Source organism: Macrobrachium nipponense, chromosome 23, assembly GCF_015104395.2.
Source record: "Macrobrachium nipponense isolate FS-2020 chromosome 23, ASM1510439v2, whole genome shotgun sequence".
NCBI classification, from domain to species: Eukaryota; Metazoa; Arthropoda; class Malacostraca; order Decapoda; family Palaemonidae; genus Macrobrachium; species Macrobrachium nipponense.
In genome coordinates this window covers 80,849,165-80,869,675 of record NC_061090.1, presented here as the reverse complement: position 1 = coordinate 80,869,675, position 20,511 = coordinate 80,849,165, and the positions used below count along the sequence as shown (strand labels likewise).

At 39.0% G+C, this 20,511-nt stretch overlaps 1 protein-coding gene across 7 annotated transcripts in view; it reads left to right on the top strand.

The window, feature by feature from the left end:
- Positions 1-20,511, top strand: part of LOC135202024 (protein ELYS-like) — a 241,020-nt gene that overhangs the window by 138,165 nt on the left and 82,344 nt on the right. For all 7 annotated transcript variants that reach the window (XM_064231315.1, XM_064231323.1, XM_064231317.1 and 4 more), the window contains 2 exons: positions 8,119-12,370; positions 13,179-13,236. In XM_064231315.1, the coding sequence (XP_064087385.1) occupies positions 8,119-12,370; positions 13,179-13,236 (4,310 nt within the window). The remainder of the gene's footprint in view (positions 1-8,118; positions 12,371-13,178; positions 13,237-20,511) is intronic.

Here is a 20,511-nt window from a genome sequence, read left to right as displayed (position 1 = left end):
CAACACTAGGAGGGGAGGAAGTGTCAGGCACCTGGAGGGGGGAACAGGTGTCCTGGCACATCAATGTAAAGGAACTAGCGGCGGTTTTTCTGGCGCTACAGTTCTTCCAACAAAAGGTTGCAGAGAAAGTAGTCCAAGTCAACTCGGACAACACCACAGCCCTGGCGTACCTAAAGAAGCAGGGAGGTACACACTCACGTCTGTTTTATTTAGCGAGGGAGATTCTGCTGTGGCAGATGCGAGACGGATAAGGATCCTGACGAGGTTTATCGCAGGAGTCCAGAACGTCAGAGCAGACCTTCTCAGCCGACAAGATCAGATCCTGCCGACGGAATGGACGTTGCACCAGGACGTCTGTCGAGAGCTCTGGAGACTGTGGGGGTGTCCGTCAGTCGACCTATTTGCGACTTCGAGAACAAAGAGGTTGCCTCTTTATTGCTCTCCTGTGCTGGATCCAGGAGCAGTCGCGATAGACGCTCTGCTCTGGGACTGGACGAACCTGGACTTATATGCCTTCCCGCCATTCAAGATCATGGGGGAAGTAGTAAGGAAGTTCGCGGCATCGGAGGGGACGAGGTTGACCCTGATCGCCCCGATGTGGCCCGCGAAAGAATGGTTCACAGAGGTAATGTCATTCATCATAGACTTTCCGAGGACATTGCCCTGGAGGAAAGATCTACTCAGACAGCCCCACTTCGCAAGATATCACCGAAACCTCTCCGCTCTGGGTCTGACTGCGTTCAGACTATCGAAAAACTGGCCAGAGCGAGAGGTTTTTCTAAAGCAGCTGCAAAGGCGATCGCCAACGCTAGAGAACGTCCTCGAGAGCTGTTTACCAGTCGAAGTGGGCTTCCTTCAGGGCATGGTGTAGAAAGGAGGGAATTTCCTCTTCCTCTACCTCTGTGAGCCAGATAGCCGATTTCCTGCTATTTTTAAGAAATGTGCAGAAGCTGGCGGTCCCGACCATCAAGGGATATAAGAGCATGCTGTCGGCAGTCTTCCGACACAGAGGACTAGACCTGTCTGATAACAGGGATCTTCACGATCTCCTGAGATCCTTTGAGACATCCAAGATACCTCAGGCGAGGCCTCCTTCTTGGAACCTGGATTTAGTCCTTAGACTGTTAATGTCGAGTCCTTTCGAACCGCTACATGAAGCGTCTCTTAGGAACTTGACTAAGAAGGCTCTTTTCCTAACTGCTCTGGCGACGGCGAAGAGAGTTAGCGAAATTCAAGCCATTTGTAAGAGAGTGGGCTTCAAAGGGGACAATGCTGTCTGCTCTTTGAGTCCCACTTTCTTAGCAAAGAATGAAAACCCTTCGAACCCTTGGCCAAGGAGCTTCGAAATCAAGGGTATGACAAGTCTTGTGGGCCAAGAACCTGAGAGAGTCCTGTGCCCTGTCAGGGCTCTAAAGTTTTATGTCCACAAGACTAAAGAAGTACGAGGTCCCTCAGATAATCTCTGGTGTTCGGTTAAACGACCCGATATACCGTTATCCAAGAACGCTTTGGCGTTCTTTCTGAGGGACGTCATTAAAGAGGCTCATTCGTCTTACACACAGATCGATTTGAGCCTCTTGCGAGTGAAAACTCACGAGGTTAGAGCTGTTGCAACCTCGCTTGCCTTCCAAAGGAACATGTCGATCAAGGACATCCTTGACGCCACTTTTTGGAGGAGCAATTCAGTATTCGCCTCACACTACTTGAGAGATGTGAGAACGATATACGAGGACTGTTGTTCTCTTGGGCCATACGTTTCTGCAGACACAGTCTTGGGGGCTGAAGGTAGCTCTCTCCCTATCCCTTAGTTAGGTTTAGGTTAGTTTTAGTGATGTGTTTTTTGGTTGTGGTGAGGCTTTGGTGAAGACCTCCCATCTTTTAGCTTAGTGTTCAGGGGGTCTTTGTTAGTTGGTCAGGTGGTGGTCAGTTGCTTCGTTGCCCTCATTTGTATGGCTCTATGCTCTTGTCACATTGAGGTCACGTCCCCGTTGACAGAGCATTCAGAGCGCACCAGCACTACAGGTCTCCACCTGGCTGGCAACTCTGATTAAGCACAAGCAGGCTGTAGTGACAGTAATCACAGAAGTCTACTTTGCTAACAGGTGAGGAACCAAGGTGTATATCATCTACTTAAGTTAAGTTTCCTACAAATCCTATTCTGTCTCTTCCCACCATCCGAAGGTGGGATTCAGCTATATATATATCTGCCAAGTAAGTCTCATGAACAAAATGTTATTGTTATAATACAATTAAGTTTGTTCATACTTACCTGGCAGATATATATAATTAAGTGCCCACCCACCTCCCCTCAGGAGACAGTGGCACTGATAAAGTATGAATAGAGGATGGGAGTGGTTCCTGGTGTCCGCCTCCCAGCGGCGGGAGTGGGTGCTGCCGCCTGGCCGCCCACTGCGTGTGCCGCGAGTTTTGGAATTCTGTCGGACTTCGGAGAATGCAGCTATATATATATCTGCCAGGTAAGTATGAACAAACTTAATTGTATTATAACAATAACATTTTCTGATTTAGAATTAGAATTCCAGAAGATGGTTACATTTCTCTTAGAAAATGAAAGTCTGGTTGGTGGCTAATGATAACAGGTTAAGAACATAATGCAATGTTGCCTACGTGTTGAAAAAAGTTTTTGTGATATAAAATGGGAAGTAGGGCTATTTCATATGTAAATATGGAAAATGACCTCATAAAGAATAAAAGCTTCCTCAACTTCAGGCATGGTAAAAAGTGTCTTATACAGATCTCATGAATTAACTGTACATAGAGCCCTCCATTTCTTGGAATTGTACTTGTTGATATTTTAAAATACATCTTCCAGGATATGATTATGCTGCATAATCGATTTATCCATTGATCTGACAAGAAAAACCAAAGATCTTTACTCTATGATCTAGTGAGAGCTTGATTTTGAATTTGATACCGAGATCCAACTACAGTGGATCCCCCGTATTCGCCCGCTCAAGTTTCGCGGACTCAAGTATTCACGGATTTTTCTATGGCCCATATCTACCCGATATTTGTGGGACATTCACATATTTGTGGTATTTATATATGAGATCTATGAATTATTGTATTATCACATAAAGTTCATGGTAGAATGCACTTTTTGTGATAAAACTATTAAAAAACCAGGTATAGGCATTTTTAGTGGGGTTTTCTTATCTGCAACGCATCCCCTGCGAATATGGGGCTCCACTATACGTATTGGGAAGATCATTTGTTCCAACTCCAGCAAATGTCTTGAGAAATTGAAGTTCAGTGAATATCTTTCCACAGTGTTCTTGCATGCCTACTGACCAGCATATCATCTGGCTAGGATGATACTGTTGCACTAATCCTTAATGAAATCTGCATTTGATTTGGTTTCTATACGTGCCTCTTGTAAAGATACACAGGATCGACGTGCCCAATATAAATACTGATTGCCTTAATCCCTCAAACTATTGAGCTGTAAATCTAACTACTGCTTTCAATAATGAGTTAAAGGTTTGGTCAATTTTTTTTGCAGAGTACTTTGAAATATATAGCTTGTTTTATTAATATTGAAACAGGCAGTCCCCAGTTATCAGTCGGGGTTCTGTTCCTGATAGTGTGGAAAATTGCAGTTACAAAGCTGAAAATTGGCAATAATAAGATCACTTATAGGCACTGATAACAGGGATTGGTGCCACTGTTAATCCTTACTGGACGTGTAAATATATCGATATACAGCTCCTCAGTCGACCAATTTACGAAAAACACATTAATGGAAAGAGGAAGATATGCAAATGTACATGGTGAAAGAAAAAAAATTTAAAATAATTTTCCCTACCTTCCACGAGAAGTTGAAAATGTCTATTTACAACCCTTTGTGGGGTCTCTTTTACAAGACAATTATAAATTTTACTAACTTACATAGGTTTTTTTTATAATAAATATTTATTTTGTAAAACTGTAAGTACTGCTCACACAATATCAAAACATAAGAAATAAAAGCAGTAATAAATTCTTTGCATATTTGTTGAAAAATATTTTTGTAAATTTACCAAGAACAAAGATTCATTAACTATTTTTTTACTTTTATATGTTTTTTCTAATATTTCTTTGTAGTTTCTTTGTAAAATTACATTTACAAGTGACATACTATCGTAAAAGATGAGAACAAAAACAACTGCAACCCCTTGGTGTATTTACGAGCAAATTTACAAAAAGACGTTATGTGTGAGAAAGACGCAGAACATTCCCCCTTCAAGTCACAAGCACTACTGAAGTCCTGAGATGCCCACACTCTTGATCTTAGTCAGTATAAAAGTTGCCTTAAGTGAATTTATGGGCTACAAAAGTATTGGTACCTCTTTCCCGCCCGATTCTTTCCAAATCGATGGCGCGTAATATTGTTTAATGACAGGATCTCTCTGGGCATCACCCCAAACCTGTTATTACTACTCCCAAGGATCAATCCATCCATGGGTTAAGTGGAGATTGGTGCCGATAACTGAGGATCGGTAAAAATCCAGTTATTGTCGTATGTTGATCATCACCTCTAGTACCACATAAAGCAAAGGGCCACTAAAGTTTTGCTATAATGGGCCAGTAAGTTAATTGGCAGTGGCTGTGGGCCCGCAATTCCGGACCTAGTGGATCAGCACTATTGATATGGCACAATACTAGATAATTAAGGAAGAGTTAGTAGTTCTTAATTAGTTTCTGTACCTTATTGTTTTGTGCTATTGACATGGTAGGCAATAACCCCATACAAATGGATTACTGGTCAGGAACTTGTATTCTATACAAATAGATGTGCTGGTTTATTGGCCCGGAACTATTTCCATACACACAAGTTTGAGGTATCAGTGTAAGGCGATCCCCGGTTTTGCGGCAGGGGTTCCGGCGTTGTAAGCAGGAACATCATAAAAAATCTACAAAAATCCTAAGAAAACTTTACTTTTAATGCTTTGGGTGTAATATAAACTAAGTAAACTGTATTTAATTGCGTGTTTCATCAAAAAGCCTTTTATTTATTTATTTATTTTTAGACATTTCATCTGTTAGCTCGGCGTCATAAGCAACGTAACCCTGGAACGTGATGTAAACCTGGAAATAATTTCTGATGAATATAATTGAAAAGCAATGTAACCTTGAATCATCGTAAGCTGAAACCGTCATAAGCTAGAGACTGCCTGTATATATCACATCTCATGGATGAGCCAGCCACATGGAAATACACATGAGTGTAACAATAAAAAAAATGGTAACTTTGTATCACAGGTTAAGGACGATGAGAGAAAGAACATTTATATAACAAAGAAAATCTCATCCTATTAGGTGTATGGTATGTTAGAGCAAGGTCTACAAAACCAAACTTTGGTTCTTGGTACAGTGGTCAACCCACAACTGAAATGGGTACTAACTCGAATAAGAGTCACATGCAGTCAACCACCACCGTGGGTTATTGTTGCTATCATCACCAATTTTCGGTTATTGTGTAACTTGTTTTGCCCACTTCTCTTGTAAAACACTCAAAAGAATTTTTATTCACTATCCAATTTCCAAGTGTAATTTAGCTTCTATTGATGATTTTGGTAATGTTAAACTACTTTTAATTGGCTAGGTAAGTTGGAAGATAAACCAGATTCAGACACAGAACATTGCTGATTCTGCTTCTAAGAGAATTGTTGTACTGTCTAGAAATCTTGGGTTCCTTATTCATTCTTCTTGTGAATGGTGTATGTTAGCCATATCCAAGGATTTTTGAAAATGCTGCACTCATTGTGAGGTTGGTCACCCTTTGTTTCCTCATCTAAATTTTCTTGATCCTTTGCTGCAAAAGTTTCTTCTCTTGTTCTTTTCTTGTCTTTAGTGGCTTTATAACATATCATATAGTTCATCACTTACCAACTTTGCTCTTTAGCAATAAGCAGTCCTGGGATTGCACTGTTCAACAGCACTTTTTATGCTACAAGTATTTGCAATGCTCTCTGCTTATATTTTCTCTTGACTTTAAACCTTTGAGCAGCCAATAAATGCTGTTCAATAAGCTCCTTTTGGGGTTAAACCCCATCCAATTTTTTTTTCACATTCAGTACAAAAAAAAGTTCTTAAATCTGATGGGTTGGGAAGTATAGAAAGTAGGGATATCCAAGGTGGAATTAGACTTTGAATGGAAACCTCATTTTCATACAGTGTATATTAGAGTGCACTTGATCATAGTCTTGTAATGAGTGAGAAAACTAATTACAGTAATCCCTCAATTATCTGCATTACCGTTATCTGGAACTTGACATAATCTAACACACTCAGACTAGGATCAAGGCCCCAAAGATTATATATATATATATATATATATATATATATATATATATATATATATAGTATATATATATATATATATATATATATATATAAATAAAGGTAAAAGCCACGAAGGAAAGATAAACAACGGAGTAACTGCAAGATCTTTCGACTCAATGTCTTTACTTAGCAGACAAACTGATATACATGAGAAACGGAGAGTACAAGGAAGGATCGTATAAGTGACAGATAGGGATTATAAGGAGATTAGTACCTGGAATCCAACACACCTTGAGAATGAGTAACCTTTCCAAACAAGCATAAACATGGGTACAATTTAAGAACAAAAAGATTAAGTCCACTTGCTTAGACATAGTGACAAGACATTTAAAGGATTATACAAGGTGGCAGCTGACTACATTCAGGTCTTTGGTAAACAAAAACTTGTTCACAAAACATATTAAACATACATATACAAAGAAAATATCTATAAGGCAACTAATTTGTATCTGAGTCTGTGATTGTATCTTGGAGGTCGTTCTTAAACATACTACAGTTACAAGGGCCTAAATGAAACGGGCCACGACTAATATTAAAATTACAATTTTTGTTTGAACTATCTCATTAAGCAGTGAAAATTTTGAAATGGGCAGTTGTAAGTGTTTTAGTGTAAGGGTTACAAAGTATTTGGCAGTTATAACAGATGGGGGAAAAGGTAGATAATTACCTTTTATATAAAGTTTTTAGTTGAAGGTGTTATGGTTGTGGTTTATAAGCATATAGTGTTTACAGTTATTTGATATTGAGAAGGTTAGGTGAGACATGGCGCAGAGTTGCCCTTGATTACCCTAGAATTTTTTACTCGCCATTATCCAATGGACTCCTTGATATTTGAAGGATTACTGTATAGTGCTGGTATTGTCATTACTGTATTTTAATTATTGTATTCAGCATTAATGTACCTCTTTGAGTATTGTTAGAGAGTAGAATTTGGAGAGAATGTAATTGTAGATTTCTTGTTTAAATCCTTCAATCCATTCATTGAAAATAACTTGATACGCCTACTGACTGACGGATATGACTAATATTTAGTTCGTGCAATTGTCATCCTTAGCAACATATAAAGATTTTTTACTGGCATAATGCAGCTAAATTAACATTTGTCTCTTCATAAGAATTTCATTTTCGGGGTCTAGTCAAATGTTACAAAATTAGATTCCAAAACAAATTTAAATACAAATGATGCTTGTTCACTTTGTGACTAATGTCAGATGTTTCTGTACTGTTCTCAATATTTAAGCTGGCTTTCTAACTTTTGCTGTGTGATATAAAGAAAAAATTTCCTCTGAACTTATTTGCAACATATATCCCAAAAGGGATTTTACAAGAAATTTTGTTTGAATTTTGATAAATGGCTGATAAAGGGATATAGTAGAGTGATAATTTCATTTACTCATTTTAAATGTAGGTTACTCATTTAGTTGTACTTGTGTAAGGTAGCATTTATTTCCATATGTGATTTAGGGTCCATGTAGTAACTGGTAGTATGTGCTGCCCTTTCAGTACACCTTTCTGAAATCTTTTATAACTCTAGTATGTTTCTCTTACAGAGTTTTTAGAAAGTATTGATTTTTGGATAATTTTATAAAGTGATGGGTGAATTTTGTGTTTATTATGAATACTGGTATTGGCATTTTGGACTTCTGCTCTATTTTCTATTAAGATTTTTATTGGGTTTTGTCTGCATTTTAGTTTAAGCATTTAATTGCAACCTTTTATGACATCATGGAATATGTATTGTCTGAAATTCACAAATTTTTTGTATGATTTCAGCAAAGAAGAGATAATAGACAGAATTGAAGTAGCAAGCAATGAAGAATTGTCCAGCAAAGAGGAAGAGCCAGTGGTAGATGACAGCTTTCACAGTGTCAATGAGGAGAATATGTCTGTCACTCATATAGAAGAGAATGTGGAGGAAGATCAGAGTGAAACTGAGAATTTAGTCGGAGCAGAGAGGTCATTTGAGGTTGGTGGAGTAGACAATGATGAGCCAATTTGTCAGGAGGAAGAGCCTGATTTAGAAGCCACTTTTCATGAAGGGGAGGATACCAGTGAAGACAGAAAGCAAGAAGCAGCAGTAGAAGATGAGGACAGCATTAAAGAAACCTTAGAGGAGAGTGAAATGGTAGATGGAGAGAAAGTGAAAGTAACCCTTGTGATGGAAAACAAAGACTCTTCAAATAATGTAACAGAACCCCAAGATACTGTTGACTTAGAGGAGGATGTAAGGAAGGAACCAGATCAAGTTGAGGAAACAGGAGCTGTTTTAAGTGAAAAACAAGAGGAACCTGCAATAGATGTGGAGGATATTGAAGAGATAAAAATAGTGCAGAGTGAAGTCAGTCCTGAAGATGAAGATAGAAAGGAAATGTATGATACTGCCCAGTCAAGTGTAACCCATAATCTAAATGATTCAGAGTACATCAATTCTTTAAGGTTCTCAGATTCAGAGAGTGATGTAGAAGAAAGAAGAGAGGATACCAGGAAAGATTCAACCATTTCCCAGATGGAAGATCTCCAAGGGAGAGTAATTCCTGCTTTAAATGAAAACTTTGGAACAGAAAGTGTCAGTCCTGATAAAGTGGACAGTAATGACGCAGTTGTTAAAGATGATGGCAAGGAAATAAAAAATGACACCCTACAAGTTGTGAGTGAGAAAGAGGAGGAAATGATCACTGAAGTGCTCTCTGAGGAAGGGAGCTTTGTTTTGAATTTGGACACTTCAGAGCAGTTTAGTCATCTCAATTTCTCTGATGATTCAGACCTGGAGAATGAACCAGAAGAAACTGGTCAGACAACTCCAGATATCAAAGAGGCTGTTCTATCAAGGGAAGGAATCCTAAAACACATATCTGTTGATGAAGCAAAGGTGGCAATAGCTGAAGGTGCCGAGGAAAACAGCATGGAAGCCAACATGCCGGAGGAAGAAAGTGTGGAGACATGCATGCCTGAAGGAACAAGGAGAATTGATGAAATTGTTCCAGAAAATGAAGAGGAACCAGTAATCCCAGAGATGAAAGATGTTGATGTGGAGGACAAACACCAGGAAATATTCCAAGCAGAAGGTATGAGTGGGAACCTTGTTGCTAAATCAGTTTCTGTGGCTGAAGCTGATCAGTCTAAGAATTCAGAAATAGAGAACCAGATTCATGATTCTGGTTTAGAGGAGGCTTCATGTGAAAAGGACATCAGAGATACCAGAGTAGGCGAGGAAACTTCGTTGTGTGAAAAAGGAATTAGTGCAGAGAAAGAAGACAGACTTGCTGCGGTACCAGAAGTGATTGATCACAGTAAAACATCTCAGGATAGTAAACATGATGATAAAGTCAGTGAAGGTATTGAAGAGATGGAAGCTGATGAAACTTACTCTGTAGTAACTGTCACTGAAGAAAGAAGTATCCAGAGAAATGAAGTGAACATGAGCTTTGCTGAAATACACAAGGATGTGGAAAGTGAAAGCATCCCTGTCAGAGAGAATAAAGAAGTTGAAGGTTGTGATGGAATTACTCAGGAGCAGCAAACATCTGATACTGAATTTCAGAAAGACCCAGTGCAATTGATTGAAGAAGTTGACATCATAAAGGTACAAGATAAGAACATTGATGAAAAGGAGGCTTCATTAGATAACAGTCAATGTGTAGATCATTCTTTATCTACAACAGAACTTCAGACCTCAACAACAGAACTGGAAATGGAGGCACATATTCCTGCCTCAGAACATGAAAAGGACACCTTACTAAAGAAAGCTGTTGATAGTAAAGTAGAACTGCTTTCAGACCCTACTTCTGCATCCCAGCAAAATGATAGACTTGAATCCAGTAAAGCAGAGATACTAAATGTTGAGGTGAAAGAACATCAAAGGGCTCAGGAAGAATCCATTGACAACAAAGAAGTGTCCATATTGTCTCCCTCATCTCCTTCCCGCCGAAGTGTAAGAATTACACCACAGAAAATGCAGGCTCCGATTACTTCGGACATACAAGAGAGTTTTGTAAACCGAGAAAAGCAGATCTCTGAAATTGCAACAGTTGATGAGGTAGAATCCTTTTCAGTTCCCTCAGTTCTTAACCGCCAGTCTACAGAGCTAGTGCTGGATAAAGTTGGGTTTACGGACAATTCAGAGGTTCTCAGAACTCCTGCTAAAAGCTCAAGACTTACCCCTGACAAACCTGATGGCATTGAAAGTCATAAGGAAACCAGTTCCCTTCCCACAACTCCAACCAGACGAAGTACAAGAATAACTCCTATTAAGGATGAGCTGGAGTTAAGACTCAGTCCTTTTCTGGAGAATACCCCCAAATCACAAAGTTCACATGTTCAGTCTGATGAAAAGACAACTACAATGTCTTCAAAGGATACTGCAGATCAATTTACTCTTAGTCCTTCATCTTCTAAGTCCCCCACATCCAGAGGAAAGGCAAAGATTGATAGTCCAATGTCAGAAGCAAGGGTTTTGTTGGTTAAAATTGCGTCATCTGTACAGTCAGGTGCAAAAGAAAAAGGCGAGTTGAATGAAGAAAAAACACAAAAACCTCAGATGCCACAGCCTGTAAAGGAAGATGATAAAATGGAAGCAGAATTGAAGGAAAGTGAGGACAATGTTTCTGAACATGTGCAAGCATCTCAAAATTTGGAAGGTGCAGATGTCACCATATTAAGTAAAACTGGTGCTGTTGATGACTTCAAAAGTAAAGTAACCAGTAAGGAAAACTCATCTGTAGCTCATGGTGATAATGCAGTAGAGCCTGGGAATTCAACTCCTCGCAGAAGCCGCCGTCTAAGTTCAACACCTGCTACACCTATACAGTCACCATCAGTCAGTGCCAAGGAAGTCCTTGCTAAGGTGTCTGTTGAACATATGGCAGAGCTTGGACACACAACCCCTTTGAGGAGAAGTCGTCGTCTTAGCTCAGCAACTGCTACCCCAGCGACTCCCACAAGAAGTAGTAAGAGGCATAATATTAACTCACTTCAGGTAACACCTTTGCCAAGAACTCGATTGAATGCTGCAGGATTAGACACTGCTGATAAAACGTCTAAGTCAGGGAGAAAAATAAGTGATGTACCAACTCCTCTTACTAAAGTAAATTCAGATTCACCAGGCTCATCAGTTGTCACACCTTCGTCTAAGAAGGCTGCTGAAACAAAGTCTGTGATGGATGAAGTTAATAAAGTTGCTCAGAAATTGCTCCTGTCTCCTGAAAGAACATCTGAAGGAATTAAATCTGCAGTAAAGCAAAAGGCGATGTCTTCATCTGGTAAGTCAGAAGATGATTTGCCCACTCCTCCTTCATCTCCATCACTTAGATTAAGGAAACATGAACCTTCTAGTAGCTCTGGAGGCGACCCAGTGACACCAGGAACAGTTAGACGATCTAGTCGTCGTAGAAGCTCAATTTCAGAACAGCAGAACCTTGAGGATTCTAAAGTTCTGCTGGAGAAAGGGAGAAGCCCAAAAATTAAACCAGCAAATGTTGAGAAGTTGAAAACCCCCATCAAAGAGGAATCAGAGTCTCCCAAAGCAAGTCATACACCCTCTAAGAGGTCCACACCATCTAGAAGTAGGAAAACACCCTCCAGACTTGCTCAAGGTTTTGAAACCTTAGAAACAATTAGTGAAGACACTGAGGTCACTTCTAGAGGGGAAGCAAAGAAATCAAGAACTCCATCCAGAGCTCTTAGATCTCAGTCTTCTCTTAGTGAAAGTACACTTGAAGTTGCAACAGAAAGTCCATCTAATTCACGTAGAAAATCAAGGAGATCACATGGAAGTGAAGACTCTACTGTAGATGGGGTAGAAGCCAGAGGCAGGACTACTGCTCAGAAAAAGCGGGAGTCATCAGCAGACAGTTTATCTAGTATTGTTAGCGAAAGAACTCCACCTTCTGTAAAAGAATCAGCTGCTGTCAGGAAAAGTGGGAGTAAGAGAAGGCCATCTAGAAAACTTTCAGAGTCAGAAGATGAAGTTTTCAAAAGCAACAGTGTACAAGCTATACAAGTGGAGGAATCCAAGAAGTCTGGCTTGGTAAATATTGATTACCCTTATGTAGTATATTTGTTTGAGTTTTAATGGCATGGAAATTGTTATTATTGGTATGCATTTTTAATAGCTGTTGAGCACTTATTTAGTTCTGCTTTAGTAGTAATCTTTATGAGATTTTACCGTAAGCATTGTTTTAGCTTTTGCACTATTCCTTTTGCAATACTACTGCCAAATCACAAAATAGTTGGTTAAGTTTTGCATGGATTTACTTGATATGTCCAAAATGGTATAGTATATTTCTTGTGATAATTGTATTATTTTGTTTTATTTTTTCATTGTAATGTTTCAACATAGTACAGTGTATATAGGCCTAGCTTATAAAACTGGTATTAGCCTCCCTGTGAAAAACCTTATTCTGACTTTTCGTTACATTATAAATTTGCAGAGAATATTTCTCTAGATGTTGTCCATGGTATAAAAGCTTATTTGTTTTGATAATTCATGGTTATTTTATCCCTTTTGTTATCCCTTTCAAGTGAAAGTTGTTGTTAAAGATTAAAAACTGTGAGAGTAACTTTATGCTGTTGTGGTTATGGTAGTGCAGTATGCTAACAATGCCTTTCTTCTCTATAGAATCTCATTCGTATTCACCTTAATTAAAATTCATGATATTTAAATTGTGGTAAAAGCATAGATAACCTTTTGAGCCAACTTTGCATTAGAGAAGCCTTCAAAGATTGCATCAGCAGTGTTGAAGCAACTTGATGAATTAGTCATTCCAAACTCATTCCTACTAATAATAATATTAAGTATTATTTATAAGATAATATATTTCTTGTCACTTTTTCAGAGGTCTTCAACTGACAGAGTGAAAAGCTTGACATCCAGTCCCATCACAAGTGTGAAAGGTAAAGGTTTAGCGTTTTTCTACCTACAAAGAACAGACAAGCAAACCACAGTTCATATCTTTGGACTGTCAGTGATGTCACACAAGGCACACTAAGTGTTAATCTTCTTATGGGAAGGCCAGTTTTAATTGCCAAAATGTAAGAGTAAGGAGAAAATTAAATTGAATCCCTCAGATCCGTTAATGAGATGATTTCAGCAGTCTGTGAGATATGCAATTAATTTTAACATTGTTTTATTAAATAGTATGAGACTAATGAAGTGAAATACTTAATTTTCATAGAGGTCTCCCATAGAGAATAATTCCTGAAACAAATGTGGCTGATGCCTGTAAGAGAAACATTTTGACATGAGCGAAGGTTTTATCACTCTACAATTTCGTTAATGGAATATACGAGATATTATTTGGCATTAAAATATTACTTTTGGTCCTCTAATCCATGTCATTCCATAATGAATACAAGAAAGCTAACATAATCATAAAACTTTAGTTTTGTTTTTAAATTTATATCTCTGTCTCCTAAGATGCCAATTTAGTCAGGTGATAATGCTTTTGTATATTTATTAGTACTATTCTGACCAAGAAAATGACTTGGATATCAAAAATACAATTATGGAGGTACCTCATATCCGTGTTGAGTGTTGATTCATTACTGATTTCAGTATTTTGTGATCCCTCTTGAGGGGAATATTGCCTCAAGTTTGGTGTGTGATGCACACTGCAGGCATCATTAAAGGCTTTTTGCAGCTTTCATTCAGTTTCCAAACACATTTTCCCAATTTACCCAGTCTTCCTATGTGGTCCAATGTCTGTTCCTAGATTCAAGTGACTTAAGAGGTTTGTGAATCTAAACATAACAGTTACCGTAGTTGTTGAAGCACTCAGGATGATTCATAGTTCTATCATTTAACTATCTGCTATATATATATTACTCATGAAATAATTATATGTAACCCTCAGAATTCCATAAGCAGTATATGTACTTTATAAGTTTTAGTGACTAAGCAGATTGCGTAGGACATACTCAAAATACAAATATAAAAACAACTACATTTTTATTTTGTTTGTATGGGGCTCAAACCATCACTTTTCATATATTCAGTATCTTCCCTGCACATGCATGTTACCAGCCCATGTATGTACTAACAAGGGAGACACTCATGAAGGTATGGGGAAGAATATTTAGTCTTTGGTAAAGTTCCTACTTCATATGCTGCACTGGAGCCATTAAGTACAAGGGACCTTGCCTCTTTGGAGCCAACTTTGTCTGACTTGGACCATCCTTTTAAAGACCCTGTTGGCTCATTCATGAGCTCAGTGACCTTGGGGAGGCAACCAACCTTCTTCTTCTTCTTCTTCTTCTTCTTCTTCTTCTTCTTCTTCTTCTTCTTCTTCTTCTTCTTCTTCTTCTTCTGATGCAGCACTGCATTCTAGATAAATTATGACACGGCCTGACTTTTAATTGCAAAGTGGCCTGTACCTTGGAATTGGTCATGATGTCAACTAATCATACCATTTCTTGGCTGAACACCTGGCAGGGTGCAACGGCTGTCCTCCGTATTGGTCTTCCTTCTATTCCTGGCAGAGGGCCAGAAAATTGTTGGTTTCTGGGGATCAAACCCCTACCTTTATAGTTCATCCGGCTCAAGCTTCAAATTTATTGGCCGATGCCATTCTCCGTAGATGAAACTCTATCCTTTCGTTATGTCGAAACGTGTCTCTGCAAGTCTACTTTCTAAAAGGAAAAGCTCTATTTTTGACTGCTTTCTTCTCCCATCCAGTGAAGATAGAGGAGGAAGTCACCATCAAAAGGTAGTATTCATGAGATTTCCTTATTTTGCGAGCTTCCACCTTCAAGTCAACTTGGGGAAGTAGGCTGTTGACTTCTAGACTGCCTACGTTGTCTCAATCTAATCAGCCAAACTCCCTAATGAAACCTCAGAAGTTGAAGCCTAGGTAAGATCCTGCTCCTACATTAGCAGCTGTTTTGACCTGTTTTTCAAGTTAATCCAAAAGAGGGGGAAGGGGCAAGAAAAATAGAGGTTCTCATTGAGATTGGTACTCCCCCATCTCCACTTTTTTTTTTATGGTGTGGCAGCACCTAGAACCAGAGGAGTGGGTAGTTTCAGTTCTAAGGGATGGTTAATACTTACCCCTCAAGGACCATCGATTTCCTCTCTCCCCAGTGCCTGTCCAATTCCTGACATGTCAACCACAATTAACCAAAGCTCAGACAGTGAGAGAGGAAGCCCAGTCCATTCTCCAGTGGGGTGATTAAGATTGTACGTTCCCCCTCCCTGGGCTTCTACATCAGCCTTTTTCATATGGAAAAAGTCTCTGGGTTTGAAGACCAGTCTTCGGCTTGTGGAGCCTCAACACCTAAAACAAACCAACCCCCTTCACGATGGAAACTGCTCACTTGAGGGATGTAACCCCTGACCTTCAAAAACCTGCACATCAACATTATGAAGGTGATGGCAGTATGTTAGGCGCAGCAGACACTCCTACATCATCTACAGGGCCATTTGCTCGTGATTATAAGTGACAACACCAACATGTATCCTACATAAACAAACAGGAACAGTCTTTCCTGATTTGAAAACAATTTTATGTAGCATATTGTACTTCATTTTTGTCAAAAGTAATAAAGAAAACTTCAAATATAAATGTCCATTGTTAATTTCTTGAAATTATCCTGTCAATAGATAACTTGTTAAATACAGCTTAGTGTTTGTATTCTCGGTAGATTCCATTAGACTGTGTTGAAGCTTTAGTATACTCAACATAATGTAATACTTTTGGGCAGAGGTCCCATAAAAATATTATAAGAATCCAATGTCTGTTTCCCGTAATAAGTGAGTCAGTCATGTCAACATTTTATGGTCATTCACAGATGATGCTTTTTTTTAAGTATTAATTCTTAAGTTCAGCAGTAAGATATAGTTGTTCATATATGAAACAAACCTTCGGTCTTAACATTAGGATAATACTAGGGCCAAGCTGGAAACCGGTAGAATTAATAAAAACTTGTGAGATCCATGACTATTGGCATCTGTACCAGGCCACTGGGTATTGTAGTTCCCAGAATGCCCTTGGCGTCCTGTGACCTATCAGTTACTTTCCCACTGCCTTTAAGAGAGGACGTGATTACTTTCTATCTGTTAAAGCCGGTTTAGTTTGCCCGTTTATATTCATATTTTCCTTTATACTCGCTCTGGGTGATCTCAGTGGGGTGTGTTCTGCTAGGTGTGCATACGTTGTGAGATATGGAGAATTTTGCTTCACCAAGGGAAATTTCTTCTGGTTCTCGCAAGAGGCAAAGGAAATACAGGCGGCCCTCGGTTAGCGACAAGGGTACCGTTCCTGGCTGCCGATGCTAAGTGATTTTCGACGCTAAGCGATTTTAAAGCCTACGGCCTCTGCACCCCTTCTTTTGAAACTAGACCAGTCAAAGGCGCCGTAATCCCACAATGGCGCAATACATAAAATTATATTTATGCAGTATAGTACTATACAATTTACTGTACAGTAGTACTGTACAGTACATTATAGTATTATAAATACTGTAAAGTGGAAAAAAAGCCTAGCTTAAATCCTTTGGGTGTCTAGAGTATGTAAAGATATAATAAGGTTTATACAGTGTACAGGTGGCTGTTGTGTTCAAGTTTCGATAATTCGTCTTACAATAGTCCGATTTTATGAGGGACCAAATTACAATAGCCTAACTTATCCATCTTCAAGTTACATAACTTCAATAACAGCAAAAGAGAATGATGAAAGTATGGTTTTAACGTTATACTCGTTGGGTGAACGTGTACAGCCATGAACAACCGAACGAGAAACTACTTTTTTATTTTTTCCCTAAAGTGCAACCGAATTGGATAACATCCGTTTGGCTTGTATTTCAATAATCGTACAACAGCACACTATTACCGTAGTTGTTATAAATGGCGTTATGTATAGAATAGAACTGAGATATCTTAATGTAATAACTATTCGCCATAGATCAAAGATCAATCGGGAAAAATACCGTTAAATATAAACCTAGTTATAACTGAAGCTGAGAAAACTTTTCAGGCTGCTAGTAACTATTATTGTACATCGACAACATGGATAAAACTCCAGTAAACATATGCCATCTAACACAACCGTAGATAAAATTGAGATTAAATCATTTTAATCAAAACTACTGTGCTTGAAAGAACACATTTTACTGTTGGTTTCACGCCGATATAAGACAAATAACGTAAAGTTCGTATTACGATTATATAAAGGAGAATTGCGAACGGAATCACGTAATTTTATTACGCAATAAACATGCAGCCAAAGTAATCTGTTAACGAAAAAAAAAAAAAAAAAGTAGTTCACATTCACAACGAGACATTTCAATTCATATTTCCACCTAAAAACACTTTGTATAAGGAAAAATAACCATGTCTCATATAAGTCAGGTATCTAGATACGTATTCGTGTATGCTAACTAGAAGCAAGAGAATTCGCTCAGAATTGCGTTATGGCTAAACAAACTCGTATTCGCCATCAGCTGATTTAAACCACAACATTGACCACTCCGCAGAATACTGGCTTAGATTTCCTGTTATTTTATAATACAATAATATGAGAATACATAACATATTATTGGATATAGTGAAGTAATGTAAAACTTTTTAAAGAATTTGTGGAAAAGGTACATATTTAATAAAATGATACCATGCATTTTTCAGAACCGTGGCGGACAAGAACGAAAAAAAAAAAAAAAAATCCCCTGACAACGTTGAGCGTAGTTACAAAGGCTGCCTTAATTTGTATCATATTTATGTACAAAAATAAAAATACCCTATACGTAATATATTTTCATACACATTTTAAACATAAAAGCATAAACATTTAAAAAATCGACACATCGATTGCTAAATTTGCACTCTTTTTAACTCTATATTTTCGGAAGAGCGGCAGACGGCGGCTTACAAGAACGAACATGAAAAAACATTGTACGTATTTGATATCGTGAAGGGCAGTTTCAAAAGCTGCCTTTTTATCATATTTCTGCACAGAAATAAAAATACCTTATACGTAATACATTTTCATACACATTTTAAACATAAAATCATGAACATTTATAAAATCGATACGTCGATCGCTAATTTGCACTTTTTTTAACTATATTTTCGGAAGAGCGGCAGGCGGCAGCTCACAAGAAAGAACATGGAAAAACATTGCATTGATAACGTGAAGGGCAGTTTCAAAAGATGCCTTAGTATCATATTTCTGTTTGGAAATAAAAATGCCCTTTACGTAATAATTTTCATACACATTTTAAACATAAAAGCATGAACATTTATAAATCGACAGATCTATAGCTAAATTCGCACTTATGTAACTCGATATTTTTGGCATAGAATGGCGTCAGAGGCATATATTTTACCCTAATACCTATGTAATAACTCTCCATAAAATTTGGTTAATATAATTTGCATAACCTTTATGGTCTGAACGGCATTTCTACAAATGTATGAACTCGTTAGACAACGGCGCTAGTGGCGCTGTTAACTGAAAATTGTGCTGTAAAAATACCTTTAAATGCCTTATTTTTTTAATGAATATTTTTGACGACCGCCGTAAAGCCGATTCGCCGCTGAGCGATTGCGACGTTAACCACGGGCCGCCTGTACCCTGGAGTGAGTGGGTTTCCTTGTTCAAGATTTTCAACGTCGGTATCTACAGATCCACATCCAACGTGTAGTAGGTGCAGAGAAAACGTTTGTACTATTACTAATCCTTGTTCAGTTTGTCGAGGGTGGTCAGTGGAACAATGAGGAGACGACGCCGTCTTTGGATGACCAAGCGTCATCGGCTTCTTTTGTATCAGCAATACTACATCAAACTGCTCCATATATATCGTCACCTGCTTTTGATGGTTCCCATACCCCTTCAGTTTCTTCTAATGATTCGTTATTGGAAACTCCAGGAGGGGTTTTGGGTAATTTTATGCATAATTCTGCTCCATCATTCCCAGCATGGAGAGGGGGAGCATCACCATCTTTGTGCTAGATTTCAGCCCCCGATGCGCAGAGAATGGAAGGAACGTGGTCAGCGTTAGGCCTACCAGGCGTACCAACCTTGGAGGGGTAGTTTTCTCACTATATGGCATTCCGTTTCCACCCAGTCCCACCAACGATGAATGTTCCTCATCCCGCTGGCCTGCAATTTATGGGAGCTAATGCTACGGCACCGACAACAACATCAATGTTTCTGGCGATGCAGAACTTTGGAAACAGTTTTGCAGCACATGCAGGGATGCCAGCAGCAGCCGCTCAATCTCTCCCTAGAAGCGTGGTGACATCACAACCGATGCCACACATGGGTATGGCTGATGCCATGACGTCACAGCCTACAGCTTCTCTCACTACTTCATTGCCTCCGGAGACGAGTACACTTTCTGACTCTGGTACATGTAGTCATGAAGAAATTACAAGCTCTTGAGGACAAAATAGATAAGAAAGACAAAAAGGAAAGGCGTGAATCTTGTTCGTCTAGTTTGGCATCATCGCAAAATTCAATGACGTCACTGCGTGTACCAGTCAAGAGTTGGAGGATACGGGACTTTGAGACTGATCCTCGTGCCAAGAGGAGAAGAGTGAATTCTTCTTCATCTTCGAGCTAGGAATGTCACATCCCTGTCTACAACCAAATGAAGAAGGCAGTGGCTTGTAAACTTAACGCTAATGGACGAAGTCATTTACAGGCGTCCGAACGGGCAAAAGCATCGACGGTCGCTGGAATGGCGACCGCTGCAGAGATGTCAGAGGTGAGAACAAAGCGTTTAAGCAAAGACTCCACTGCTGTTGTTGAAATCAACGGTGAGTGGGCAGCATTTAACGAAGAACGTATACCAGTTTCTCCTGTAAGACCTTTTGAAATAAGAAGGAAGAATGACAAAGCTCCCATTAAAAGGTCAAATATTAAAGAGCTGGTAACCTCTCCTGATACACTGATGGAAGGCATCGTTCGCCTTGGCGAGAGATCAAAGCCAACTTCCCCGACAGCCGTCGGAGATGATAGTCCAATGACCTTGAATAATATTATTGGAGATAGAGAGGAAATTAGCTTGGTTTCAGGAGGAGAACCTTCATCTTGGAGGTATAGACGGAGTTCTTGCTCTAGATCTGCAAGTAGAGAAGCAGTTAGGTGGTCACGTTCTCCTACTGACTATTCAAGATCGAGCCAATGTTGGCCGTCAGAGATCAAAGATGCCGCGGTCGTAGGGTTGAACGGC